Consider the following 27,229-nt stretch of genomic DNA (forward strand, 5'->3'; position numbering starts at 1 on the left):
ACCTCACATGGCCATTGTTGCCACGGTCCCCGAGCCACAGTCAAGGGCGCCGGCACGGTCACGGCTGAGGGACTCTGGCTTGGGGACAAGCCGGGGACCCAGGTGTCCTGGTCACTTTCCAGGGCCTCTCATCCCGTGTTCCTCACCCTGCACCTCCACAAGGAGGCGCTGCCACCTTCACACCTGGCCAAGCCCCCATGGTGCCCAGGGACCGCTCAGCTCCGGACGCTGCCCAGCCTGGCCAGACAAAGCCCAGCACTGCCATCCGCCAGTCAGCACGGGAGCCCCCAGCGAGCCTCTGTAACTGGCCGGACATGGCCTGATTCCGGGTGAACGGTGTGGTCGTGGTCCAGCTCCTGGGCTCCAGCGATCCCTTGGCCCCTGCAGGAGGCGGCGAGGGCACCCAGAGGTGCGTCACTCACCTGGTGCTCCAGGGCTTGGAGACCCCTCCTGACGGCCTCTGGGGAGCTGCTGGTGCCCTTGGGACGCCCTGGGCTCCAGGGGCACCTGGTGAGGACTTGAGGTAGAGGAGGGCAGAAGAGGGCGGCCAGCCGCCAGTGCGCCCCCTTGTGGCCTATGAGGGCCCCTTCATGCAGAATGAGCGAGGGCCTCCCTCTGGCAGCCGAGGGCACCTGCCGGCCAGCAGCTGGTGACCTGGAACAAGGACCCCAGGGCGGGGTGGCCGTGGGATGGGAGATCAGTGGGAGGTGGCCCACAGGAAGTGGACCCGCCTGAGCTTCGGCCGAGGGTCAGGGTGAGTGTGGCAGAGGCTCACCCAACTGGAGGCCGAGGCTGGCTCTGACCCGGAAGTCCTCACCCACCAATCCCACTCTCCTCTTTCTGGCCACAGCCGCAGTCATCTCATGGCCCTGTCTAAGGGGCGCGTCGCTCTGAGCATGGCCATGGCCTCAGGAGCCGCGCACCAGGACGCAGGGACCGAGAACGGGCGTCTGTCCCGGCACCACCATGCAGGAGCAGCAGCCGCTGGGCACCCAGCCCAAGGTGGCCGCGGGGGTCCTGCATGTGGGGTGGAGGGTGGGGTCCTGGCGAGGCCGTCACAGCTGCTCACTGGGCACTTACTGGGGCCAAACGCTCCAGAGCGCACAGGACCGGCACAGCCTGCCCCTGGGAGCTCCAGGGTCTGGTGCCGGCGCTCCCCTGGCCCTGCGGGGACTGAAAACCTGCGACTCGCCTGTCCCTGCCCCACTGGCTGCTGCAGGATCTGGCCGCGCCCCCCACCAGGCTCCCTGCGGCTCTGGTGTCTACTGCCATGGCAGGAGGTGAGACAGGTCCCCACCGGGAGGTGACAGAGGAGGAGGGGGGAGGGAGGGGCGGCTCCTCCCCCGGAGCTCCCTCTGCGGGCGGCCGCTCCCCCCAGGGCTGCTTTTTATAGGCACGCGGCAGACAGATGCGTGGGTTCTGTCTGCCAGGTGCCCTCCGGGTGCCAGCACTCGCTCCTCTGACTCGGGGAAATGCTATGTAGCGAGCAGGCTCAGGACCTCCCGGGCGACAGGTGGCATCGGGCTGGGAGCCGCCGTTCCTGCCAGTCTCTCCCTGGGTGCCGGAGCCCCCGCAACCCCCGCCACTCCCTGATGGGCTGGTTGTTTCCACAGCACCGTCAGCGGCATGCTGAGTGGATGTCGCCTGTGATGGGGGCGCTGGCTTTCCTGCAGTAGAGCCGCGCGGGCAGGTGGCTTCTCCACCGTGTGTCCAGGGCTCCCCTGACCTTGACACCTGTGCTGGGCCAGGAGGCGGCTTCCCCTCCCACCCAAGACCACATGCCCACCCTCGAGGCCTGGGGCAGCCCTGTGTGTAGGGGGTGACGGGTGTGCAGGGCCTCCCCTGCTGTGCACACGGGGTGGGGCGTGTAGAGGAGGAAGAGGGACTGCCAGGCGGCGCTACCGTGGAGTTCCCTGGGCCCCAGCCGAGGCGCTGCTGCCGCGGCACCGGAGCCCTGCCCTGTGGCTGCCGCCTTCAGCAGTTTCCTGGAGCTCAGCGCCATGGCGACACTGACACGCGGGCTCCCGGGGCAGGAGCGCAGGCCGGGCGCTCGCATCCTAGGAGCACCAGGGCCATTCAGTCGCGAGGGGCACGGCCTCCATGGCCGAGTGAGGGGTTCTCGCGGCTGCCGCCAGCCCTGCTCAGGTCGCCCAGGGTCCCCTCAGCGCCTGAGTCTGGAGCACTGAGCAGCGGGGAGCGCCCGGGTTCTCCATCCTGCTCCCTGCACGCGGTGTTCTGGGGGAACCGTCACGCCCTGGGCCCGCAACGCTCACTGGTTCCCTTCAGAAGTTTCTGGAACCCCTCTTTCCGGCAGGGGGCTTCTGAGGGTCTGTGGCTCCAGCATCTGACCCAGCACGGGGACGTGTGCTCCCCATTTGGGTCTGCGGAGTGGGTGCAGCTCATGTGGCACCAGGTGGGGGAGGGCAGGCTGTGGCCGAGACCCAGGGTGGCGTTTGGGCTGATACACCTGCCGTCCCAGCAGGCTGTCCTGTGTCCTTGTCACTCACCTGCTCTGCTGTAGCCCCACCCCCAGGAACACAACGCAGGCCAGGGCAGCGGGCACCCCAATCCCTGGGGTTATGTGGCTCACACCGGGCAAAGAGAATGGGGCCGACAAAGTGGCCTGAGCCCGGGATTGGTGTTTTTGCTGCCTAATTATAAAATCCATTGCTACGGAAATCAGAACAGAATGACCTGGCTATTACCAAGACATGCTTTACGCCCGTAACCTAAAGAGCTCGCTTTAAAAACCAGCTGTAAAACCGTCTAATTACTCCATTTCCAAGCCAGCCACGCGGGAATCGTGTTCCCTCCGTGGACGTGGTGCAGGTGATTTCTGGCGCAGGGAACTTGGCGATGGTGCCCGTGGCTTCAGGCTCCCTGGGGCTGCTGTGTGCCAGCACAGCCCCCGCCGCCCCCGAGCCTCTCTCGGGGCCACTCGGAGAGCTACAGAGCCCCAGCAAGTGGAGCAGTGGTCAGCGCCCGCCTGCATTACAGAGGAGGCTCCAGGAGGCAGCCTGCATACCCAACTCCCATCCATCTACCTGTCCATCTGTCCATCCACCCACCTGGTCCATCCACCCCATTCATTTACCCATCTACCCATCTATCCATCCACCTGTCTGTCCGTCCATCCATCCACCTGTCCGTCCATCTATCCACCCACCCGGTCCATCCATTTATCCATCCACCTGTCTGTCCGTCCATCCATCCACCTGTCCATCCATCTATCCACCCACCCAGTCCGTCCATCTATCCACCCACCCGGTCCATCCATTTATCCATCCACCTGTCCGTCCATCTGTCTATCCAGCTATCCGTCTACCCATCCTTCCACTCACCCAGTCACCTACCACCCATCCACATGCTACTGAACCACATGAGGGTACTTTAAAATATTTGTGGAAAGTGAAAATATAAAATAAATTTATTTGGGGACAAAAAATTTTGAAATGTGTGCAAGGTGTCTTCAAAAAGTTCATGGAAAATGCACACTCTGAAAAGCGCACATGGATTTAAATTTATTTTTATTTTTTAAAAATAAACTTTTCCTTTTCCACAAACATTTTGAAATACACACAGATTCCTCTATACATGGCCTCACCTAGCTCTATGCATTCCTCACCTGTCTGTACAGCTGTGCGTTCATCCAACACAGCCACACCCTCGCCTGTCCACACAACCATCCACACCCACCCTCACCTGTCCACACAACCATCCATACCCACCCTCCCCTGTCCACACAGCTGCCACCCACACCCCCACACCCTCACCTGTCCACACAACCATCCACACCCACCCTCACCTGTCCACACGGCTACCACCCATGCCCTCACCTGTCCACACAGCTGTCACTCACCCCCACACCATCACCTGTCCACACAGCCACCACCCACACCCACCCTGTCCACACAGCCACCACCCACGCCCTCACCTGTCCACACAGCCACCACCCATGCCCTCACCTGTCCACACAGCTGTCACTCACCCCCACACCCTCACCTGTCCACACAGCCACCACCCACACCCTCACCTGTCCACACGGCTACCACCCATGTCCTTACCTGTCCACACAGCTGTCACTCACCCCCATACCATCACCTGTCCACACAGCCGCCACCCACACCCTCACCTGTCCACACAGCCACCACCCACACCCTCACACCCTCACCTGTCCACACAGCCACCACCCACACCCTCACCTGTCCACACAGCCACCACCCACACCCTACCCTCACCTGTCCACACAGCCACCACCCACACCCTACCCTCACCTGTCCACACATAGCCACACACATGGCTATGGTGAGTGCTGGGCACCATCTGGAGATTGCAGGGTCTCGGCACAGACTTGGTTGGGCCCCAGCCGTGCCCCCTCCTCTGGTGCTCGGTCCTCTCCAGGTCTGGAAGCCCCAGGCCCTTTCTCTCCATCCTGGCACCTCTGGGTCACCTGTTTTCCCCAACATCCTCACCGCCGGCCCAGCATCGGCAGTTGTCCGAGTTGCCTCTTGTTTGTCCTGGGCTCTGCCGTGGGGCTGGACCACGGCTCCCAGCCTGCTGTGGACCCAGCCTCCCTTGGGGTCCCCAGTCCTCCCTGTAGTGTGGACCTGTGGTGTCCATGTCTGCTGTGTGCCTGACCCTGGGACCTGGGTCCCCGGCCAGCGACTCCCGTCAGCCAAGGGCGGTATTCTAGGGAGAGAATTGTTGTGGTGGCCAAGGCCGCCAAGGGGGATGGGGCGGTGTCACAGTGTCAGCCACGAAGCATGTGTCCTCAAGGCTGGAGGGTACTGGATGTACATGCATGTTCCTGTCAGCTTGGCCATACATGTGGCCTACATGTGTGTTGCCACCGCCTTGGCCTTACATGAGGCCATATATGTGGCCATACATGCATGTTGCCATCACCTTGTTCACACATGTGGCCTTACATGTGTTTGCCGTCATCTCACTACATGTGACTATACATGTGTGTTGCCATCACCTTGGCCATATGTGTGGTCATACATACATGTTGCTGTCACCTTGGCCATATGTGTGGCCGTACATGTTACCTTGGGTGGCTCAGGAGGTGGGGCTGAGCCAGGGGACTCCACTGTGCCCAACCTGGGTGGGCAGGTGGCTCGGCCTCCTGGACCCCAAGGTCGCCCCTGAGGACCTGTGACCCACCCTCTCCTGCCAGTCCCCCACTGTGGTGTGTCTGCCCCGAGAGACCCTGGGGCTGTCACACACACACAGGAGGCCTTCGGCTGTGGGTAAGACCGGTGCACAGTTCTGGGTCTTGTCCGGCTCTAGGACAGGGAGCAGGGACCCACAGATCCTGGCGGTGTGTCCAGGCCAGCGGGGGTACAGGCAGCTCAGGGAGGAGTGGTGGAGGCTCCCGTGGGCCAGCCGAGCACTGGGGACCAGGTGCAGTGGAAGGGGGTAAAACAGTCTGGCACAGAAGCCTGGTCGGTCAGCCGGATGCGGGTCAGGCAGCCAGGCTGAGCCAGGCCTGGGGGCTGGGACGCTCCCCACCAGGCTGCCCTGTCCCCAGCTCAGCTGCTCGGGAGCCAGGCGGCCTCTGTGCCGAGCACAGGGAGGCACTGAGCGAGCAGCGCCGGTGGTGCCATCGCCGTAACAGGAGCCGCTGTCGGTCAAGGCCACGTCTGCCAGCCCTGCTGCTGTCATTGTTTTTCCGTGGCTGCCGCCTGGCCCGAGCCCCCACATGGCCACGTCTGCTCGTCACAGCCGCCCTGCAGGTCACTGGTCAGCAGTCAGGGCCCAGCTCCAGGGGGAGATGCCCGCCACCCTCCGCCCCTGCCCGTCTGGCCCGTGGTCCCGGGCGCTGTCCTCTCTGGTCCTCATCGGGTCCCTCTGCCCACCCCTCCTCAGCCTGAGACCTCACGAGCCCTGCAGCAGGCTTGGGCTGGGGCGGGGGGTTCACAGCTCTCCCCTGGGGGCTTCCCTCTCCCTGCGCCACCCGTGGGCTCCCCTGCCTCCCCTGTGGGCCCCCAGCCCCCTCTTCCCCTCCTGCTGGACCTGTCACCTGGCCCGTGTGGTCTCCGTCCGCCCTGCGCCTGCACTGCCACGTGGCTGGGCCCTCCGCTCAGTCCAGACCGCCCGCCTTCGGGCGTTTCTGGCCATCGCCTGTCCTGGCACTGGACTGTGTCCCATGCAACCCAGGACTACTCCAGGCACCTGTGCTGAGGTCAGCCGTCGGGGAGGAGCCGTGAGCCTCCCTCTCCCATCTCCTGGGGGAGGAGCTGGCCGTGCACCAGCTGCCCACTGGGCTCCGTCCACCTGCTGCCATGCAGGGACGGTCGGTGACTTCCTCAGCCGAGGGCTGCTCGCTCCAGCTCGCAATGAGCTGGGTTCCAGCTTCGTCCTCATTTGAGTCCACGGCTGCTGAATGTCACCGCCCCTGAGCGGATGTCCGTGGCCTTGACCTTTCTGTAGGGACAGTGACGGCCTGGGGGGGCTGAGCGACAAGGACTGCTCCTTCCAGAGAGCCCTGAGCCCACTGGCCCGGCAGCGGTGGTCGCCTCCTGGTCTCCTGTCATGAATGTTGGCAGTGAGTCTCGGGGGACGGCACGTCGTTTCCAAAGCTGTCGTCTGTCCCCAGGAGGCTGCCGGAGCCGCCGTGGGCGAGACAGCGCGGAGGCGGCGAGACGGTCCCTCCCCATCCGGTGCTCCGTCAGGGGCAGATAATGGAGCAAATTGTTTGCTGATCTAATCACACGTGGTTAATGCAGCTGTCCTGGTAACAGACAATGTTCCCAAACGTGGTCTCTCCAGGGACCCGCGGCCGGCCACCCTGCACCCCCACTGAAAAATGTCCCCACAGCCAACAAAATGCAGGGAAGTCCCGGCAGACCCCCGGGACAGCGGAGATCCCAGCAATTACTGGGGGCGGGCGTGGCGGGCCTCCCGCGGCAGGAACACGGCGGGGTGGTCTGGCGAGGTTATCCGGCGAGCCTGTAGGCATCGGTGCCGGGACCAAGGTTTGCCGTCTTTAGTCACTGCCGCCCAGGGCCTGGGTTGCCCGAGATGGAGCGGGGACCGTTTGCCTCGTGGTTGAACGTACGAAGGTTCGGGGGCGCTGTGGCGACCTGCGGTGCGGTGGTGACAGGGGAAGCAGTCCCCAGCCGACAGTCAGTGCTGTGACCGTGTGAGCCGGGGCACTGAGCGCCGCGGGGCTGTGGCCCAGGCTGAGCCGCAGCCTGCACAGGGGCCGGGGCGCTCGGGCTGTGTCTCTGGCCTCCGGGCTGCGGCTTCTTCCTCTCCAGGAGTGACAGGAGCCCCACCTGCGCCTGCCCCCATCGCCACTGCCACCCACCAGCGCCCTCCACCCCAAGGAGTCAAGTGTGTTCAGAGTGAGGGTGGGGCCGAGCCCCTGGTGCCCGTGCACGGAGGCCGGGTGTAGGGCCGGGTGGTGTGGGATGACCCGGGGGCCCGCCCTGTGCCTCCGCCGGCAGTGCTGCGACATGGCCCTGTCCCCTGGCGTGGGCGGCGCTGTCGGGCTCCCGGCCTCTGCCGGCCGTTACTTCTCCTGTATGTTCACACACGCGAGTGTCTGTGTGTCTCCTGGAGGCACACACATGTGTTTCTGTGTGCACTCAGACACTGGGGGTTTGTGGAGAGTGGACACACGGCGTGTGTCGTGCCGTGCTGCGGTGACCTGGCTCTGCTCTGTCCATGCAGGCCTCGCTGGCCAGGGTCACCCACTGTACCCCTGCCCTCCCGCTTTGTCCCCTCCTGTTGGCTCCTCCCCTCATGGGCTGATCCATCCCAGGACCCCAGGGCTCACGTGTGTGGGTGCACCCTGAGTGACCCCAGCAGAGTGCTCTTACCCGGCCCCGCCCCACGGGCCGACCCCAGCCCCGCTCCCCCACCTCGACAGGAGGCTGGCACCACCCTGCTGCTCCCACACTGACCCGGCCCTGGGAGCGGCCCTGCCGTCCACCCTCCGCACAACCAGGAGCTTGGAGCGTGGCCGTGGCCCCGGCCCCATCTTCTTTTCTCCTCACCAAACCACTGAACGTGGACCTGAGACAGCTACGTGGTCTGCCCTAGGGCAGGTCTCTGGTTCCCTCATCCGGCCACCCCACCCAGGGGCGACCTCCCCGGGGGGCCACCTCCCCTGGCCACCCCACAGCCTCCTAATCTTCCCCAGCCTCTTGTGTGTGCCACGGGCATCCCAAGTACAGCGACCCCACTCCCAGGCAGGACGTGCAGGTGCGGCGGGGGCCTGGAGAGTGGCAGCAGGTGCGGCGGGGGCGTGGAGAGTGGCGGCAGCCCTGGCCTTGCTGGCGGGCAGGCCACGTGGTGGCCACGTGAGCAGTTTGGTCGTGGGAGAGCCACGGGCCTGGAGGGCTCTGCCAGGCCGGTCTTTGCGGGCAGAAATCCAGGTGCCCGTGTCGCCCCCAAGAACAGCTCTTGCCGCCTAGAGAGAGAACAGGCGAGGGTGGCCGGCCCTCGCGTGTCTGTGACAGATCCTGGTGTGCGTGACTGGGACCCTCAGGGCAGGAGGGGGCGTGGTCTCCAGTGGGAAGCTGAGGACAGCAGCAGTGGCTGCTCAAGGCCACGCCCCAGCCCCCGCGCCCCCACCCCGTGCCCTGGGAGCACCCCGCGCTCGGCTCTGCCACCTGGCGTTGGTGCCGGCGGCAACGGTGGCACAGCTGTTTGCTTGCGGCGACTCACGCGGGTGCACGTGGGGCTCCAGGCGGATTCTAATCTGGGACCCAGGCCCGCGTTTGCTTCCCGGTCACCTCTCCTGCCCTCGGGCCGAGCTTCCGAGAGTCTGAGACAGAAATGTGAGGGTGACGATCCTGGTCCTGGGGCCAGGAGTGGGGACCGCGGGGGCTGCCCTGGGCAGAGGGGAGGCTGAGAACGCCCCCACCACCACCACCGGTGCAGGGTCGGCACCAGCCCCGAGCACTGGCCAGGACTTCGCTCCCTGTATCTTCACCCTGGGAGAGACGAGAGCCGCGGCGTGCGGGCCTCGCTGCAGCTGACTGGGGCGCCGGCGCCACCTTCGGTGGAGCGGGGGTGGGAGCCGTGTGTGGAGAGGCAGCATGGCCGGAGGAGGTGGCCTGTCCGGCGGGCACAGGGACCCACATGGGCGCAGCTGCCCAGGTAGGCAGGGGTGCTGCCCGCTCCCCTGGGGAGCCCGAGCAGGATGTCCGGGGCTCCAGGAGAGGCAGGGACCGGAGGGCCAGCTCAGGCCTGTCCTGCCCACCCCACCTGCCCAGCCTCCACCTGCCCACCCCCACCTGCCCAGCCCACCTGCCCAGCTCCGCCTGCCCAGCCCCCTCCCACACCAGCTCCCACCTGCCCAGCTCCACCTGCTCACCCTCCACCTGCCCACCCCCACCTGCCCACCCCCACCTGTCCAGCCCCATCTGCCCACCCCCACCTGCTCACCCCCACCTGCCCATCCCCCACTTGCCCACCGCCACCTGCCCAGCTCCACCTGCCCAGCCCCCTCCCACACCAGCTCCCACTGAGAGCCCTGGGGACGGGGACCTGTGTGTCAGAGCCCTCTGATCTCGAAGAAGGGGCCCCACAGCCTGGCCTTCCCCATTCTGGGTCAGAAACCCGCCCCCAAGGCTCGGGACGGTCCCTGCTGACTTCTGTAGTCTTTGAGATTGGGGGGCTCTTTCTGGACTCTTCCAAGTCTGTTGCCTCGGACCCCGTGTCTGTTAGCTGCCTGGCTGGCAGTGCGGGGACGCCTCGCCCTGGGGGTGTCGTGCCGGGGTGGAAACGCTTGCGTGCGGACGGCCCCTCTGGCCTTGGTTTCCCCATCTGAGCAATGGGGGCCGTCGCGCCTGCCTGGCAGGTGTGCCGCGAAGGAAGAGGCTCGCCGAGCGGGCCGGCACCTGCCTCTGGCCGAGCCGGGCCCTGCGCCTCAGCGAACCACTTCTGAGATCCACAGGGAGCAAACCCGTCACCTCCCGTCTCCGAACGCCAGCCTCCCGTGCCCCAGAGCCTCACGCAGGTGCCGTATGTTTCCCCGGAATAGCAAGTGGTAAAAATACACCGCTCAAAACAGAGCTGGCTCCCAGCCTGGCGGGCAGCCGCGAGCCTCGGCGCTGACTGACTTGTTCTCTCTGCGCCGGCGCCTCTCCCCTTGTCAGCACTCCTGTCGCCCGCCGTCCCCGCCCTCGGCTTCGTCCAGCTCAGAGGCCAAACGTCACGGCTGAGGAGGCTGCCCAGCGCCCAGCCAGAGCCACGTCCTCTGCTCCCCAGCGCCACCTGGCAGGGCAGACCCGAGCCCAGTGTGGTGGGCACGCTGCCCTTGTACCCGGGCCCTGCCGTGGTGCGGACAGCACCAGTCCTGCCCACTGAGGCTGTGGCACCTACGTGGGGACAGCGCCTGTGTCCTGGGTGGGATCTGACCACAGGGAAGGCACAGGCTCCGCCCGGCGACCCAGACAAGGGACACCACGTGGATGCACAGGGCGCTGGGTCAGCGGCAGGGGAAGGAGTGGGGTAAACGCCAAATCCCAGAAGGCTTCCTGGAGGAGGGGGCCTTTGGGACGAGCCGGGGTAGACAGGTTTCCGACCAAGGGGAAGGACCTTCGGTGTATACAGAATTGGCTCACGTGAGCGCACCTGCCAAGCAGATTCCAGAAGTGAATGAGAGGACGGTGGCGGTCGGGGGGGGGGGGGGGGGGCGTGCCCAGGAGACTGGGAGGGAACGATTTCATTTCCTCACACGTGGTCTTTTTGTCATTTGGGGAAATTTGAGATTTGAGTCTGAATTGCTAGTGGCAGGCCTGGGGTGCCCTGGTCTCGCTTTTGTTCTGCAAATGGGGCAGGGGCTGGGGCTGACGCTGGGCGCCGGCATCTCACATGGGCGCTGGTTCCAGTCCCGGCTGCTCCACTTCCGATCCAGCTCCCTGCTGTGGCCTGGGAAGGCAGTGGAGGACGGCCCAGGTGCTTGGGCCCTGCACCTGCGTGGGAGACTCGGAAGAAGCGCCTGGCCCTGCCCTGGCCATTGTGGGCATTCAGGGGGTGAACCAGCAGACAGAAGGCCGCTCTTTCTCCCCAGCCCCCGTCTCTCCCTCTCTCTGCTACTGCGCCTTTTGAATAATGTTAAAAAGAACGGACCATCCCAGCTACGTGGACAGGCACAGGGGTTTGGGGTCTCGCCCTCGTGAGTCACCTTGGGGCCCTGGTGTCCTCCTGGGACTCCGCCTTCCGGGACCGAATCCCGGAGGAGGCTTGGGGTCTGAGGTGGGCGGGGCCTGGGGTGGGCGGGGCCTGGGGTCCCGCCTCCTGTGGTGGCAGAGGCTGTGGGGAGAAAGGGCCCCGCCCCGCCGGGAGAGCCAGGAAGCCCAGCCCAGGCTTCTAGAAGGGACGATCACACAGGAAGTCCCGCCCCCACCTGGGCACCGCCCCCACCTGGGCACTGCCCCACGGCCTCAGCACCTCCCGCCTGGCCCACAAGCTGCTCTCCTGTTTGTCCCTGGCTTGGAGGCGCCAGCCCGGGAGCCACATCCCCTTCTCGCGTGCCCACAGCCCCGTGGCCAGGCCTCCCGGTAATCCCGCGCCCTGCTGCTTCCCTGAGCGCGTCACGTCTCCCCAGGCAGGCAGGCAGTGGTCGGTCCCCGGCCACGCCCGTGGGTCCCGCCCTGGGCACTGCGTCCCTCTGCTGGACCGCGCCCCTGCCCGCTGCGGGGGAGGGGAGGGCTCTGTGCGGCCGGGGGCCAGTTCACGCTCCTGGGCAGCCCACGAAGACCGCCCGGAAAGAAGAAGCCCGTCCCGCGATCGCTTGTTCCCGGGGGGCGGGAGCCGGGTGCGACCACTGATTGACGCTCCGGGTGCTAAATTGTCCTCCCGAGACAGCTCGGGCTTCGGCCAGGCCGAGGGGCGCCCTCCTCCTGCTCGCCCGTGCTGACCCTGGCCGCTGCCTCCCTGGGCCCTGTGTGACAGCACAGCTCCGCCCCCTCCTGTGCCTGTGTCTCCTGGAGCCAGCGGAGGCTGCGATGGCACGGCGAGAGCCCCCCCCCATTCTGTGCCGAGGGCCCCCAGCTGTCCCTGTGCCTGCTCCAGGCCAGGAGCCCGCAGCAGGCGCTGCTGTCATTCTCCCCATTTCACCAACAGGCAAACTGAGGCACAGGATGGGAGGTGGACTCGCCTGGGGCTGCACCGGCCTGGACCGGAACCAGGTTCCCTGGAGACAGTGCCCCTCGCCCGTCCTCCCCAGGGACGACTCATTCATTTGCTCAGCAAACGGTGCAGCCCCAGCCCTGCAGGGAGGGGGTGAGGAGGGAGGGCCGCTGTGACCACAGACAGGGCCTCTGTCCCCCAGGGTGACAGTCTCAAGGAAGGCAGGTGGGCCCCGGTGGCCTTGGGGCTGGGCGCTCACCCCAGCCTGGGGCAGGAGGGCCACTGAGGATCTCTAGCTGAGTGGGGCGTGGGGAGTGGCCAGCCGGAGCCCACAGGGCACACGGGAGGCCAGCAGGCCAGAGGGAGGCTGGGCCTGCCAGGGACTGGGGGGGCCCTGAGGGATGGCGTCTGCACGGTGTGGGAGGAGCCAAGGGGAGTCTCGGCAGGTGGGGGCTAGACCCACGGGGTGCGGTTGGAGGGGCCAGCCTTCCCCACTGCGCTCCAGGGGGTGAGGGACCAGGTGGCCCTGGGTGCGGGTCATTCTCGGTACGGGTGGCCCTGGGTGCGGGTCGTTCTCGGTACGGGTGGTCCTGGGCTCGCTGGCCCCACCTTTCTCCTCACCTGCAAAGCCTTCCTGTGGCCTGCAGCCTGGGCAGCGGGGCCAGGCCGGGGACAGGGGACACTGCACCCTGCCTGGTGGGCCCCGCTCAGCCAGCAGGGAGCTGTGAGGCGGGCACGTGATCGAAGGCACCGGGGTGGCTGGCGCAGTGCTGGCTCGGCAGAGCCCTGTGGCCGTCCCAAGTGGGCGGCCTGGAGGAGGCGGCTGCCCGGGCAGAGCCGTCCTGTGCCTCCGTCCTGGGTCTTGCTGGTCTCTCCCCGCCGACGTGGTGCCCAGGCCTGGGGCCTTCCTGGGCGCTGTGGTGACGCTGCCCTTCCCCCCAGATCGTCCTGGTGAGCTCCTCGCTCAGCGACCGGGAGCAGAGCCTGTTCGTGAGCACGGACGAGGGCGCCAGCTTCCAGAGGCAACAGGTGCCCTTCTCCGTGGAGACACTCATCTTCCACCCCAAGGACGAGGACAAGGTGCTGGCCTACACCAGGGAGAGCAAGGTAGGCGCGGCTCGGGGCCGCGGGCCTCACGGCACCGGGAGAGCGCCCTGCCCGGCGGGAGGCTCCTGGCCCACGGCCGCCATGCACGCACGCGAGTCCTGGTCCTCGGTGCCGTCAGCGTCGGGTGGGGGAGGCAGGTGCAGGGGGCAGAGGTGACGGAGGGTCTCACCTACTCCGGGAGCAGACGGTGGCGGGGAGGGGATGGTGACAGTGGTGGCAGTGAGGTGACAGGAGATGGTGGCAGGGAGTAGATGGTGGCAGGGAGGAGGTGGCAGGGAGTAGATGGTGTGTGGGTGGCCATGACGAGATGGCAGCGCGGCGGCCGTGGCCCGTGGTGCGGTGCGCAGTGTGGCAGCACCGCTATGGGGAGTCTGCCCGGGCCAACTCCCGCTGCAGCAGGCACCATCGCGTTCTCAAGCAGTGGGCTGAAACTGAGTTGGTCAGCCGTGTGGACAGGGGTGGACGGAGGGTCTGGTGGGGACACGGATTGACAGACGAGGGGAAGCCAGTGAGTAGGGGGGCGGGCTGCTGGCTGCTGGCTGATCTGGCGCATGGGGGGGTGGATGGATGGATCGGTGGGCGGGGCGGATCGGTGGATGGGGAACGGGCAGATGGGTGGGTACATACGTGAGTGGCAGGTGGGTACACGGTGGATGGCTGATGGCTGCCTAGATACGTGGATGAACAATTTCTACCCACCGGGCACCCACGCCAAGCACCTCCAAGTGGAGACTCCTGCTTGGACAGAGCCTGGCTCCCGCCAGCCCTCTGTGCCCAGGTGTGGCCTCGTGGCTGGCGCCCCGCCTCCCCAGGGCCTGCTGGGCTGTCCTTGGCCCCGGCGCCTGCCTGGGGACGCCGTGCCCTGTAACTAGGACCAGAGCGGATCTCCGGGGCTGGTTTTCCTGCAGGAGCCGCTGTGCCAAGCGCGCTCTAACTCCTGACGCCCTGGCGAACGAGCGGGGCCGGGATCGGGGCTAAGCTCGGGTCTTTTCTGGGCCGGCAGGAGGAGGACAGGAGGATGCGGCTTAGCTGCGGTTGTGAGAGGAGGAATCGGGGCAATTGGGGCCGGTGGCCACAGGGCTTCGTCTGGGGCATTTCGTGGTTCCTCCAAGCCAGCAGGCGGGGCAGCTGGGGGCACACGCCCGGGCTCCAAGGCTCGGGTCTGCGGGGCGGCCGGGGACCCACGCCCGGGCTCCGAGGCTCGGGTGTTCGGGGCGGCTGGGGGCGCACGCCCGGGCTCCGAGGCTCGGGTCTGCGGGGCGGCCGGGGGCGCACGCCCGGGCTCCGAGGCTCGGGTCTGCGGGGCGGCCGGGGGCGCACGCCCGGGCTCTGAGTCTCGGGTCTGCGGGGCAGCTGGGGCTCAGCTGGACCTTGCTGGGGTTGGCTGCCCAGGGCTGCCGGCCACTGCAGGGGAGCCGTGTGTCCTCACGGCAGGGCACGGGCGCCAGGGACTGGGCACACCTGGCGGGCGCCTGAGCTGTCTGACCCGGACGACCTACAGCCCGTCTAGGCCGCTGGCAGAGCGGCAGGGTACCCTCCCGAGGACTCACAGGGGGCCCAGCCCCCACACTCCCACACTCGGCCACGCCTGCCCACACTCGGAGCCCGCCCACCCGCCCACCTTCAGTCCCCTCCTTGCAGTGGGAGCCCTGGGGCTCTCTGCGGCTCTCTGCAGCCTGGGCGGGCTTCCTCTCGGTCAGCTTTGCCAGGCTCAGCACCCGCAGCAGGTCCCTGGTGTCAGCGGGCCGCGAGGCCTGGCAGCCCCTCTGCTGGCGCGGGTCCGAGCAGCCCGGGTTCTCTGTGCTCAGATCCGCTGACTCACCGTAGGAGCCACCTCATTCCCCGCCAAGACCCTCTCCCGCTTCCCAGCACTGCGAGAAGCTCAGAGCTCCCAGTAAGGGAGGGAGGACTCGTCTGGGTGGGCAAGCAGGGAGGACTGCCTGGAGGAGGAGGTTTGACCAAGGACATAGACTGGCTCAGAACGGGGGGTGAGCGTTTTAATATAACTTGAGAGCCATAGGAGGACACACGAGAAAGCAATGCAGGGAGCCCTCCAGCCCTCAGTAAGTGGGCTTGCCTTTCTCTGTGCCCCCGCGATGGGGTGGGCGGAGCCGTGGGCTCAGCAGCTGGGTGCCGGTGCCCAGCGGCCCTCCGAGCCTCAGCACCCCCCTCAGGGCTCCCCAGTCCTCAGACTCTGACCTGGGGGCAATCGAGCTTCTGGGGGGAGCCCTGGGAGCCGGGGGCAGGAACAGGCGGTCGGGCCGGGCAAGTGAGCAGGAAGGGTGCAGGGCGTGGCAGTGCCTCCCCAGGTGCTGGGAGGGCTGGGGGAGGGGCTTCAAGAGCTTCCGCACGTGCCCATCAGGAGCTGGGGTCCCGCCGCCCACTGGGACTGCTGGGGCCACGGCCATGTGGCTGGAGCCAGCACCGTGGCAGCTCCCACAGGGCCATGGTTGGTGCGGGGTTCAGCTGTGCCCGCCATCAGGGCTGGAGCTTGGCCCGGGGCCTTGCTGCCGGGCAGAAGTGTCCCAGAGGGCCCAGGCCGCGCCTCGGCCCCCGGACACCCCCTGCCCCTCTCCCAGTGCGTCCCTTGGAGACAGAGCGTTAAGCGGCACCGTGGCTCTGGCCACGGGTGTTTGCCGGGCTCTGCTCCGTGCCTGGCCCCATGCTGCCGCCCTCACAGGGCACCTGGCCTCCTTGCGCCCAGATTCCCAGGGAAACCGGCTCAGAGCAGCTTGGGAACGGGGCCACGGGACTGTGCGCTTGGAGCCCGCCAGGAGCCAGCCTGCGGCGTCCTGAGAACCACCCTAAGCCATCACGGCTGGCGGCTCATGTTACACAGGGGAAACTGAGGCAGGGAAGTGGCAGGGCCACCCTCCGCACTGCCAGCATCCTGTGTGAGTGCTGGTTCGAGTCCTGGCTGCTCCACTCCCGATCCAGCTCCCTGCTAAGGCCCCTGCACCTGCGTGGGAGACACCGGTGGGGCTCCTGGCTTCAGCCTGGCCCAGCCCGGCTGATGCAGCCTTTGGGGAGTGAACCAGTGGAGGGAAGATACCTTGCTCTCTGTCAAATCAATCAATCAATCATTCTTAAAAAGACAAAATTATTTAGAAGCTCCAGTGCATGGCCACAGAGCATGCGCCCTAAAACCTGAGCCAGGCCCCTGCCAGCCTGCACAGGGCCCTGTGGTGGGCCCCACACCTCTCCTGGCCCCTGGCCTCACAGAGGTAACAGAATTCCTGCTGCTCGCCTGACTCGGCACACCTCCCCTGGGAAGTCTCCCTGGATTTCACCCTCATCCCCTGGCTCCCGCAGCTGCCCTGGGGGTGGGTCTGGCTCTTGGTGGTGCCCTCTCCCCCGCCAGCCGTCAGCCTCCCGGGGTCGGTGTGGGCCCCCGAGGTGCGGGGCCTCGTGTGGTGTCTATGCGGCCAGGCTGCCCCCCACCCCCGGGAGCCCCTGAGGTGGCCGCCACCGCCGTGCACCTGTCCCTGACCTCATGACCCAGCTCTCCTCTCTTCCTGAAGCTGCTCGTGTCGTCCGACCTGGGGAAGAAGTGGACGCTTCTGCGGGAGCGAGTGGCCAAGGACCACGTGTTCTGGTGAGAGCCCTGTCCGCCGGGCAGCGGGAGGCCCCTTCCTGCCTCGGCCCCCAGCCCTGTGCCCTCCTCGTCCCGGGGGGTGGCGTCGGAAACGGCAGAGGCCGGGGGCTCAGAGACCCAGGCTTGCACTGTGAACCAGGAGTGTGGCCCGACACGCGGCAGGGGCCCGCCCTGAGCCCCCGTTCCCTCCCCAGCACAGGCCAAGCCGAGGCTGGCTCAGGCCTGGCGCATAGTGGGGCTGTACACAGCCCGGCGCATAGTAGGCTGCACAGGGCCGGCTCAGGGCCCGACACATAGTGGGCTGCATGGGGCCAGCTCAGGGCCCGGCGCAGAGGGGCTACTGCTGGCCTCCCTCCTCCCAGCCCCTGCCTGCCTCACTGCGACCCTAGCGTGGCCTCTGGGCCCTGCTGCCCCACCGGGGCCTGGGCTCCCCGCCCGGGGCCGGCGCATCACCCTGCTCTGCTGCAGCTGTGTGCCATGGGCGGCAGGGACCCGTCCCAGACACGCTCTCAACCCCAGCCCGCAGGGGAGCCACGCAGGGCGGGGGCACCTCCTGGGCAGGGTGAGCGTGGCGCCGTGGACCCCGACCGGGCCAGAGCGCTGGCCTCGGCACACCAAGGAAAAGCTCCGATGCGGGCGTGAGGGGTAAGCCTCGGCCAAGGTGCCCGCCGCTGGACAGGAGACAAAGTCCAGGAGCCCAGAGGTGCCTCCCCGAGCTGTGGCCTTTCCTGTTCTTGTGAAGCTCCGTTCTCGGTGCACGCAGACACGCACCCGTGCACCCGTGAATAGTGCACGCGTGTGCGCCTGTGCAACCTATGCAAACAGTGCACTAGCGGACTTGCACAGACATGCACGCACAGGCACACGCGTGGGCACACGCGTGCCCTCTCGCTCATGTTCTCACGTGTGCCCAGGCCTGCTCACCAGGCCACAGCCCGTCTGCACCGGAGACCCTGAGGAAATCGCCCCCCCTGCTCCGTGCTCGTTGGTAGCTTCCTGCCGGGACCGGCGAGATCTGGCTCCCTGTCTCCCCGTCTCCCCTGCGGGAGCGTGGGGAGTCCTGTCCTTGCCCGGCTCCCCGGCCCTTGGTGTCCGTCTCCTTCGCCCGGGGGAGAGGTGGTCACTGCCGAGGGAAAGCAGCGTCCTTCCTGGCGGGGTCGCCGAAGTCCCCTGCCAGGCCCCCAGCTGCTGGGCCAGGGGACGCCAAGGCCCCCGGGCTCACAGTGCAGCAGGCAGCAGGGGGGGTGGGGGAGGGAGCAGGCGGCGAGGGCGTCCCTCGGTCCAGGCCAAGGAGCCACGTGTGGAATGCGCGAGCCCACATGGCCAGAGATGGAGGGCGGGGTCTGTCTGTGTCCGTGTGTCTGAGGGTGGTGGTCTGTGTGTGTATGGGGGAGTCAGTCCGTGTGAGGGTAGTGGTCGTGTGCGCATGGGGAAGTCTGTCCATGTCCGTGTGTCTGAGGGTGGTGGTCTGTGTGTGTGTGCATGGGGGAGTCTGTCCATGTCTGTGTGTCTGAGGGTGGTGGTCTGTGTGTGTATGGGGGAGTCAGTCCGTGTGAGGGTAGTGGTCGTGTGCGCATGGGGAAGTCTGTCCATGTCCGTGTGTCTGAGGGTGGTGGTCTGTGTGTGTGTGCATGGGGGAGTCTGTCCATGTCTGTGTGTCTGAGGGTGGTGGTCTGTGTGTGTATGGGGGAGTCAGTCCGTGTGAGGGTAGTGGTCGTGTGCGCATGGGGAAGTCTGTCCATGTCCGTGTGTCTGAGGGTGGTGGTCTGTGTGTGTGTGCATGGGGGAGTCTGTCCATGTCTGTGTGTCTGAGGGTGGTGGTCTGTGTGTGTGCATGGGGGAGTCTGTGTCTGTGTGTCTGAGGGTGGTGGTCTGTGTGTGTGTATGGGGGAGTCTGTTTGTGTCTGTGTGTCTGAGGGTGGTGGTCTGTGTGTGTATGGGGGAGTCTGTCCATGTCTGTGTGTCTGAGGGTGGTGGTCTGTGTGTGTGCATGGGGGAGTCTGTGTGTCTGAGGGTGGTGGTCTGTGTGTGTGTATGGGGGAGTCAGTCTGTGTGAGGGTAGTGGTTGTGTGTGCATGGGGAAGTCTGTCCATGTCCGTGTGTCTGAGGGTGGTGGTCTGTGTGTGTGTACGGGGGAGTCTGTTTGTGTCTGTGTGTCTGAGGGTGGTGGTCTGTGTGTGTATGGGGGAGTCTGTCCGTGTCTGTGTGTCTGAGGGTGGTGGTCTGTGTGTGTATGGGGGAGTCTGTCTGTGTCTGTGTGTCTGAGGGTGGTGGTCTGTGTGTGTATGGGGGAGTCAGTCTGTGTGAGGGTAGTGGTTGTGTGTGCATGGGGAAGTCTGTCCATGTCTGTGTGTCTGAGGGTGGTGGTCTGTGTGTGTGCATGGGGGAGTCTGTGTGTCTGAGGGTGGTGGTCTGTGTGTGTGTATGGGGGAGTCTGTGTGTCTGAGGGTGGTGGTCTGTGTGTGTATGGGGGAGTCTGTCCGTGTCTGTGTGTCTGAGGGTGGTGGTCTGTGTGTGTGCATGGGGGAGTCTGTGTGTCTGAGGGTGGTGGTCTGTGTGTGTGCATGGGGGAGTCTGTGTGTCTGAGGGTGGTGGTCTGTGTGTGTATGGGGGAGTCTGTCCGTGTCTGTGTGTCTGAGGGTGGTGGTCTGTGTGTGTATGGGGGAGTCTGTCTGTGTCTGTGTGTCTGAGGGTGGTGGTCTGTGTGTGTGTATGGGGGAGTCAGTCCGTGTGAGGGTAGTGGTTGTGTGTGCATGGGGAAGTCTGTCCATGTCTGTGTGTCTGAGGGTGGTGGTCTGTGTGTGTGTATGGGGGAGTCTGTCTGTGTTTCTGAGGGTGGTGGTTGTGTGTCCATGGGGGAGTCTGTGTCCGTGTGTCTGAGGGTGGTGGTCTGTGTGTGTATGGGGGAGTCTGTCTGTGTCCGTGTGTCTGAGGGTGGTGGTGTGTGTGTGTATGGGGGAGTCTGTCTGTGTGTCTGAGGGTGGTGGTCTGTGTGTGTATATGGGGGTGTCTGTCCGTGTATCTGAGGGTGGTGGTCTGGAGGGAGGAGATCTGTCCATGTGGGTGGGGGTCTGTCCGTGTCTGTGTGTCTGAGGGTGGTGGTCTGTGTGTGTGTATGGGGGAGTCTGTGTCTGTGTGTCTGAGGCTGGTGGTCTGTGTGTGTACGGGGGGGGACAGAAGAACAGATGCGCAGATGGACAGGCAGATGATGGGGAACAGACGCACGGATGGGTGGACAGATGCCCACCCACGTGAATGGATGATGGACAGACGCATAGATGGGTGGACGGATGCCCGCCCATGTGAATGGATGATGGACAGACGGACGGGTGGACGGATGCCCGCCCACAGGAATGGATGATGGACAGACGCATAGATGGGTGGACGGATGCCCGCCCACGTGAATGGATGGCGGGCGGACGGACAGATGGACGGACAGACGGACGGATGGGAGGACGGAAGGACAGATGAGTTGATGGATGGATCTCAGGCGTGGATGCACGGACGGGTGGACAGACAGATGGACAGGTGGTGGTGATGCAGCCTCCCCCGGTCTTAGAGGGGGAGGCCGAGTCTTGTCCATGCCGCGTCCTCGGTCCCCAGCCCATAGTGTGTGTGTCGAGTCTGTGTGAGGACACAGGTGACGGGCACGGGTGTGACCTGAGCACGGAGTGAGCAGGGCCCCTGCCTAAACCCGGCAGAACTGCTGCCCATGGCACGGGAGTGGCCGGGGCTCACACGCCGGGCCCCGTCCAGCCACTCCCTGCCTGGGCAGGGTGACCTGCGAGGGCTCAGGGGGTGCCTAGGGTGGGGGCTGCTGAGACCACGGACAGGAGTGCGGGCCGCCGAGCCGCAGCCCTCCCATCGCCGCTCCGTGGCTGCTGCGACGTTTTGTGGTGGAGCCGTGCATGGCTAGCAAGGTGGTGTGTGCTGACAGGGGCGGTGGGCCCTTGGCCCGTTAGCCGTGTGACCTTGGACGTGTGCTTGACCTCGCCGAGCCTCGGGTCCCCGCGCGCCGAGTGGGAGCGAGCAGCCCCTTCGTGGTCTGGCCACCGGCCCACCTGTGAGACAGGTGCAGGGGACGAGCTGTGTACGGCAGGCTCGGGATCTGACCCCAGCCTCTGATGAGCACGACCCTACCAGGGAGGCCAGGCGGTGACTCCACCCGCAGGGCAGCCGGAAGCGGGGGGTGGTGTCGCCAAGGAGATGGGGCCGAGCCTCTGCCTCCTCTGGGCCCTGGGCCTGGCACAGCCCCCACCGCACCTCCCCTACTGTTGTCCAACACAGGGGCCACCTCTCCTTGAAAGCAGGGCCTTCCTTGGAGCGGCCTTGGGAGGACTCGGCCGTCACCAGGGCAGCAATGGGGCTCGAGGCTCAGGGCCAGGTGCACCCGTGCGGGAGCCTGGGACCCCCGGTGGCACCTGGTCGTCAGATCCTGGGAGTCTGCCCCGGTGTGAAGAGCAAAGCGGGGCCCCCGGCAGCCATGTGCCATCCCCCCGGCACACAGGCCAAGAGCCTGGTGCAAACTGCCCAGTGCAGGGCAGGGGGCGCGCGGCCCTCATCAGAGCCCGCAGCCCCATGGGAGAACTGGGGCCGCCGCAGGGGCAGGGCTGGGGACCGACGGCGGAGTCTTCCCTGGGGCGCCCGGCTCAGCCCAGGGCCTGGCTTGAATCTCGGTCAGGTTCTTGCGGCTGGGAGGTGCGGGCAAGTTGCTGGGGGCCTCTGAGCCCCCTTTGCAAATGTAGTGGGCGGTCCCTGGTAAGGCCCCACCCCAGTCTGGGGCAGGTGGCCCGGAGCTGCGTCCCTGGCGCCCACCTCGGCCTGTTCCTCTCCAGGGCTGTGTCTGGGGTGGACGCTGACCCTGACTTGGTGCACATGGAAGCCCAGGACCTCAGCGGAGGTAAGCGGGGAGGCGGGGCCTGCGCTCCGAGGTTCCCGTCTTCCATCTGGGGATGAGCGGAGGGCAGGAGCCACGCTCCAGGGGACAAGGCCATCAGCAGGGCCATGTGTCCGGCCCTGGGCGCTGAGTGCTCCCAGCCCTGGGGACAGGCAGACGCCTGGCTGCCCCAATGCTGCCCCAGGGACCCTGCCGTGTGCACACCGTGAGGAAGGCCCTCTCTGCTCCTCGGGGAGGAGCACTGGCTGAACCATGGAAGGTTCTAGAACATCAGAGCTGGGAGGGCTCATAGATTGTCCCTTCACTCAGCAAACACTCCCGCTGGGCCAGGCCAGTGCTGACTGCTGGGCACACACAGGTGACCACAACGGCACCTGGCCTGGCAGGCGGACGGGGCCCGGGCAGTCGCCGACCCCAGGTGCCTGCAGACCCCGTGTGCCTGCCCTGCTGGGACTCCCGCAGAGGCCACGCTTGGACCAGCACCCGGCAGGGTGGAGCCCATGTGACTGGGGCCGAGGCACCTCGGTCTCCCAGCCTGTAAGTGGGAGGAGCAGTGGTGGGCGGGTCGGCGCGCGGGGGTAGCAGTGCTGCTGCCTGGCAGAAGGGTCTTCCCCCCGCTCAGACTTCACGCTCCTGACCCCGCCTGGACCTGGGGCAGGGGCCATCACTGTTGCTGCTTTGGTGACCAGGAGAGCCAGGCCCAGGTCCACGTCCAAACCCAGACCCATCCCCCACCCTGTGGGGGGCATGGGGCTGGGACCCCAGCAGGGCTGCTGTCACTCACGATGCTTGGGCTGTGGCCAGGACAAGGGGTGACCGAGTGCACCCAGTGTTTCGCTGTCCCAGTCCCGGGGGCGGGCCTCAGCCAGCAGCCAGGAAATGAGCCCAGGATGGCCCTGCCCCCTACCCGGCCCCAGCCTGGAAGTCCCAATGGAAGACACTATGGCAGGGGTGGCACTCGGTCCCCCTGCCACTCCCTTCTCCCCCCACCCTCCGGCATTCCCCAAGCCCACCTGCACCTGAGGGAGGGAGGGCGGGACAGCACGTGGGCGGGCTGGGCCGGGGACCCTGGGGGCTCAGCGGTCCCGATGCCCGCCCCTGGCCCCGCCGCTGGGGGCTGAGCAGGTGCGTCTCACGCTGCCCGGGCGGGCCGGGCCGGTGTCTCCCGCAGGTGCCCGGTACGTTGCGTGTCACATCCACGACTGCTCGGAGCAGGCGCTGGTGCCGCCGTCCGCAGCCCCCGTGGACCCCGGCTCCCTGACGGTGCAAGACGACTACATCTTCTTCAAGGTGCAGGGTGCGGGCGCGGTGGAGGCGGCCGCGGGGGCCCAGTGCTTCCGGGAGGCTCTGGGGCGGGGGGCAGGCTCGGGAGGAGGAAAGCGGCCCCTGGGCTCTGGTGCTGCTTGCCCGGGGGGCTGCTGGCACTCCCAAGCCCCTGCCTCACGCAGCCTGGAGGCAGGAGGGTGGCAGAGCTCAGAGGCCCCGTCCCTCTCTGCTGAACCGCTCGGCGAGGGGGTGGGGCGAGCTTTCCATGTCTGGTGGAAATGGGCCCCAGGCACGTCCACGCATGGCTCCCCAGGGCGCTCCCCAGGGAGTGCAAACTCCTACAGGAGCAAGGAGGCTGCTCAGGCCTGCTCCTGTCTGGACTGTGTCGCCACCTCCAGGAAGCCTGCCCTGCCTCCCCCGGCCCCAGGGTCCGCCAGGCCCCCTGAGCCTGCACCCTGCCAGCGCGGCCTGCTCCGGGCGGAGTTGCCTGGAGAAGTCTCCGTGCCATCCCGGTCTGCATGTGTGGCCGAGTGACAGGGCGGGTGTGGGGGGTGACCGGGAGGCCTCCCCTGCAGAGCTCCGCAGAGACGGCGTCCCCGGCTGAGCACGGCGTGTGTGTCACGAGCACCTGGCTCGCGGGGACCGAGACCCTTAAAACTGTGCTTCCCCCGCCAGGCGACCGCCATGAACCGAACCAAATACTATGTCTCCTACCGGCGCAACGAGTTCGTCCTGATGAAGCTGCCCAAGTACGCGTTGCCCAAGGTAAGAGCTCCCATGCACCTGCTCTGTGGCCAGCTCCCACGTGGCTCCCGTGTACCTGCTGTGCGGCCGGGTCCCATGTGGCTCCCATGCACTTGCTCTGTGGCCGGGTCCCCTGTGGCTCCTGTGTACCTGCTCTGTGGCCAGCTCCCACGTGGCTCCCGTGTGCCTGCTGTGTGGCCAGCTCCCACGTGGCTCCCGTGTACCTGCTGTGTGGCCGGGTCCCACGTGGCTCCCATGCACTTGCTCTGTGGCCGGGTCCCCTGTGGCTCCTGTGTACCTGCTCTGTGGCCGGGTCCCACATGGCTCCTCTATGGTCCCACATGGCTCCTATGTACCTCCCCTATGGCCAGGTCCCGTGGCTCCTGTTTATCTGCTCTGTGGCCAGCTCCCACGTGGCTCCCGTGCACTTGTCTGTTGCTGGCTGCTGTGTACCTGCTGTGTGGCTGGGTCCCATGTGGCTCCCACGTATCTGTTCTGTAACTGGGTCCCCTGTGGCTCCCATGTACCGGCTCTGTGGCTGGGTCCCCTGTGGCTCCCGTGTACCTGCTCTGTGGCCGGGTCCCACGTGGGTCCTCCATGGCCATGTCCCACATGGCTCCCGTGTACCTGCTCTGTGGCCAGGTCCCCGTGGCTCCCGTGGACCTCCTCTGTGGCCAGGTCCCCCATGGCTCCTGTGTACCTCCTCTGTGGCCAGGTCCCCCGTGGCTCCCATGTACCGCCTCTGTGGCCAGGTCCCCCGTGGCTCCCGTGTACCTCCTCTGTGGCCAGGTCCCCCGTGGCTCCCGTGTACCTCCTCTGTGGCCAGGTCCCCCGTGGCTCCCGTGTACCTCCTCTGTGGCCAGGTCCTGGGTATTTCCCCGTTCACCTGTTCTGTGGCCGGCTCCCGTGGAGCCTGTGGAGTGACAGGTCCTGTGCCCATGTCAGGATGGACAAGGACAGCAGTGGCCCTGCATCCTCCAGCCACTCTCGCCCCGCACCCTCTGCGCAGCCCACCTGGCCCCTCAGCCTGGCGCTCGGCTCTCTCCTACGCTGGGCCCCTGCTGAGCTCCTGTCGGCCTGGCTTATCGTTTTCCAGAACCCTCACCTGTCTCGGGAGGAGGCCACTTCCTGGTTACCTGCAGGCTGGCCGGGCCCGGGCCCTCTCCCAGCCCCTCCTCTCCTTGGTGTGCAGGTGCCGAGGGCCCTGGACCTGCCCTTGCTCTTGGCGCTGCCAGGGCTGCTCTGGTCTGTTCACCCGCTGTGGCCGGCTGCCCGCTGTGGCCGGCACAGAGCGATTGCTTGGTAGTGCTGCCTCCCTACTCTGCCGGGGCAGGCGAAGGCTGCCCCCCCCCACTCAGGACCCAGTGCCGCGGCCCCCACCCTGCCTGTCACTCCCATCTGACGGAGGGGACAGCTGGAGCCCGCAGAGCTGAAGAACCTGATTGAGTCCGCACGGCTGGAGAGAAACAAAGCAGGCCTCGAACCCGGTCCTGGTGGATCTGAGCCCGGCCTGCTGCCCCCCCCTCCAGGGACCGTCAGATGCTGCACCCCAGGCTCTGTCCCGCCTGTGTGCTCGGGGTGGCAGGCTGGGCTCCGCTCCCTACACGCCTAGGGTGGCCGTGCACAGGTGCGCTCTGAATGGAGCTGCCGAGGTGACGGTGGCACCCCGGCTCCTGCTCCCGTGCTGTCCCAGAAAGATCCAGGAGAGTAGCTGCAGGTTGATCGTGTGCTGGCCTGGAGGCAGTGGCCCGGGGGCCCTTCCTGCCTGTCCCGCTGGGGCTGGGGCTGAGAGCTCCAGGGGCCCTGCAGCCCAGTCGTGACCCCTGTAGCCCTGGGTGACGGCTGTGCCCTGGACCCTGGTGTCCCCACCTCGGAGCCCTGGCCACAGCATCACTCAGAGTCGCGGGGACACTTGGGGGAGCCCACGCTGCCTCCCCATGGGCCCGTGGCCCCCGGAGATCCTTGAGGAGGATCACGGGGCTCAGGGTGACAGGCATGATGGGCAGGGCGTGGCCGCCTGTCCTGCAGCTGTGAGGGACGATGGGGCCGTTCAGGGAGGAGTGTCTGTGCTGTGGCTTGAGGGGCTCTGTGCCCGGGACCCGGTGACGGGCAGTTGAGGACGACGGGTGAGGGGGATGTGGTGCCCGTAGCCCTGAGGGTGATGCGTCCGTGTCCCTGGAAACCTGGCCATGGCCGTTGCCTGGTGAGAGCAGGGGCCCCACAACCTGGCTGCCCCCGTGGGCCTGGCGCATCCCAGACGCCCCGCTTGGTCACGGATCTGTGACTCGGTCCCCAGCCACTCCCCCTGCTTTATTTTTGCTGTGTTTCCATCTCCTGAGTGACATCACGGAGCAGAGGGGCTCAGCGGGGCCTCCCTCCCCACCGCCCTAGGCCAGGGGCCCGCGAGACTCAGAGCTGAACCGTGGGCCGAGGGGCCCAGGCCGCCCCCACGGGATCTCGTGCCACACGAGCTCCTCTCGGCGGGTGGGTGTGGAGACACCGCTCCTCGCTCACGGAGCCTGGCTCTGCCCTGGCCTCAGATGTAGGGCTGCTTCTGCCCTGTGTCACCCCACAAATGGTGGGCATGCGGGGAAATGGGGAGTACCACAGCCCCGGGGGGTCCCAGGAGGAGCGCCCGGCAGCCGCGCCAGACAGAGGCTTCAACCCCAGGGCCGGGAGACGCCCAGGGAACCCAAGGGGCACTCGGGGAGATGGTCCTGCCGTGTGCAGAGTAGGAGCCACAACAGAGTGGTGACGAGGGGGCAGGAGTGGGGGCTCAGGAGAGCCAGAGAGGGGTGGGGGCGAGAGCGTGGGAGTGGAGGCGTCGACAGAGGGCGGGCAGAGAACCGGAGACCGGGCATCCTGGCGCCCGAGGCTGAGGAGCAGGGGAAGAGATACTGGTGAAAGCCCAGCCCAGGGAGCTCCCACCACTAGCGGGGGCCACCAGGAACTGGGGTGACACCGGTGGGGAGAGGAGGGGTGGAAGCGGAGGAGGAGGAGGGGGAAGGGGCAGAGAAGGGGCAGGAGGGGTTTGAGGGAGTGATGACCCCGAGCTTCCCCAGACTGGGGGGGTGCGTGGCGGGACCGCAGCCATCTGCTACACCCCGGGGATGGCTCCAGGGCGGCGCAGGGACCACAGGGACTGGGCAGAAGGGCAGCAGGCAGCGCCACGTGAGCCGTCCTCGACCTCAGTGAGGCCAGCGGCAGCCATGTCCTCAGATGCCCAGTGGCCGGCGGCGGTGAGCCGCCATCTCCAGGAAGTGCCCCACCCACTGGAAGTGTTCCTAGACTTGGCCAGAGTTACTTCTTCAAAAATTACTCACTAGAGGGGATGGAATCACACACGTGCACATGTGTGTACGTATGCAAACACACATGTACCTACAGCACCACTAGGTACGCACACACACATGCATGTGTACCACACGCCATGCACGCACATATGTGCACACACGGTGTACACACATGCACGCCCAGCCACATAAGTGTGCACCATGCACACACACCATGCATGCACATACATGCGT

The 27,229-nt window shown here is 66.5% G+C and overlaps 1 protein-coding gene across 3 annotated transcripts in view; it reads left to right on the forward strand.

Moving 5' to 3' along the window:
- The window catches only part of SORCS2 (sortilin related VPS10 domain containing receptor 2), a 301,213-nt gene that overhangs the window by 231,065 nt on the left and 42,919 nt on the right, over nucleotides 1–27,229 (forward strand). For 2 of the 3 annotated variants that reach the window (XM_062213492.1, XM_062213491.1), the window contains exons 4-8: nucleotides 13,036–13,200; nucleotides 16,722–16,795; nucleotides 21,631–21,695; nucleotides 22,864–22,982; nucleotides 23,634–23,723. In XM_062213492.1, the coding sequence (XP_062069476.1) occupies nucleotides 13,036–13,200; nucleotides 16,722–16,795; nucleotides 21,631–21,695; nucleotides 22,864–22,982; nucleotides 23,634–23,723 (513 nt within the window). The remainder of the gene's footprint in view (nucleotides 1–13,035; nucleotides 13,201–16,721; nucleotides 16,796–21,630; nucleotides 21,696–22,863; nucleotides 22,983–23,633; nucleotides 23,724–27,229) is intronic. The other variant, XM_062213493.1, reaches the window with a different exon arrangement.

Source organism: Lepus europaeus, chromosome 16 (genome assembly GCF_033115175.1).
Source record: "Lepus europaeus isolate LE1 chromosome 16, mLepTim1.pri, whole genome shotgun sequence".
NCBI classification, from domain to species: domain Eukaryota; kingdom Metazoa; phylum Chordata; class Mammalia; order Lagomorpha; family Leporidae; genus Lepus; species Lepus europaeus.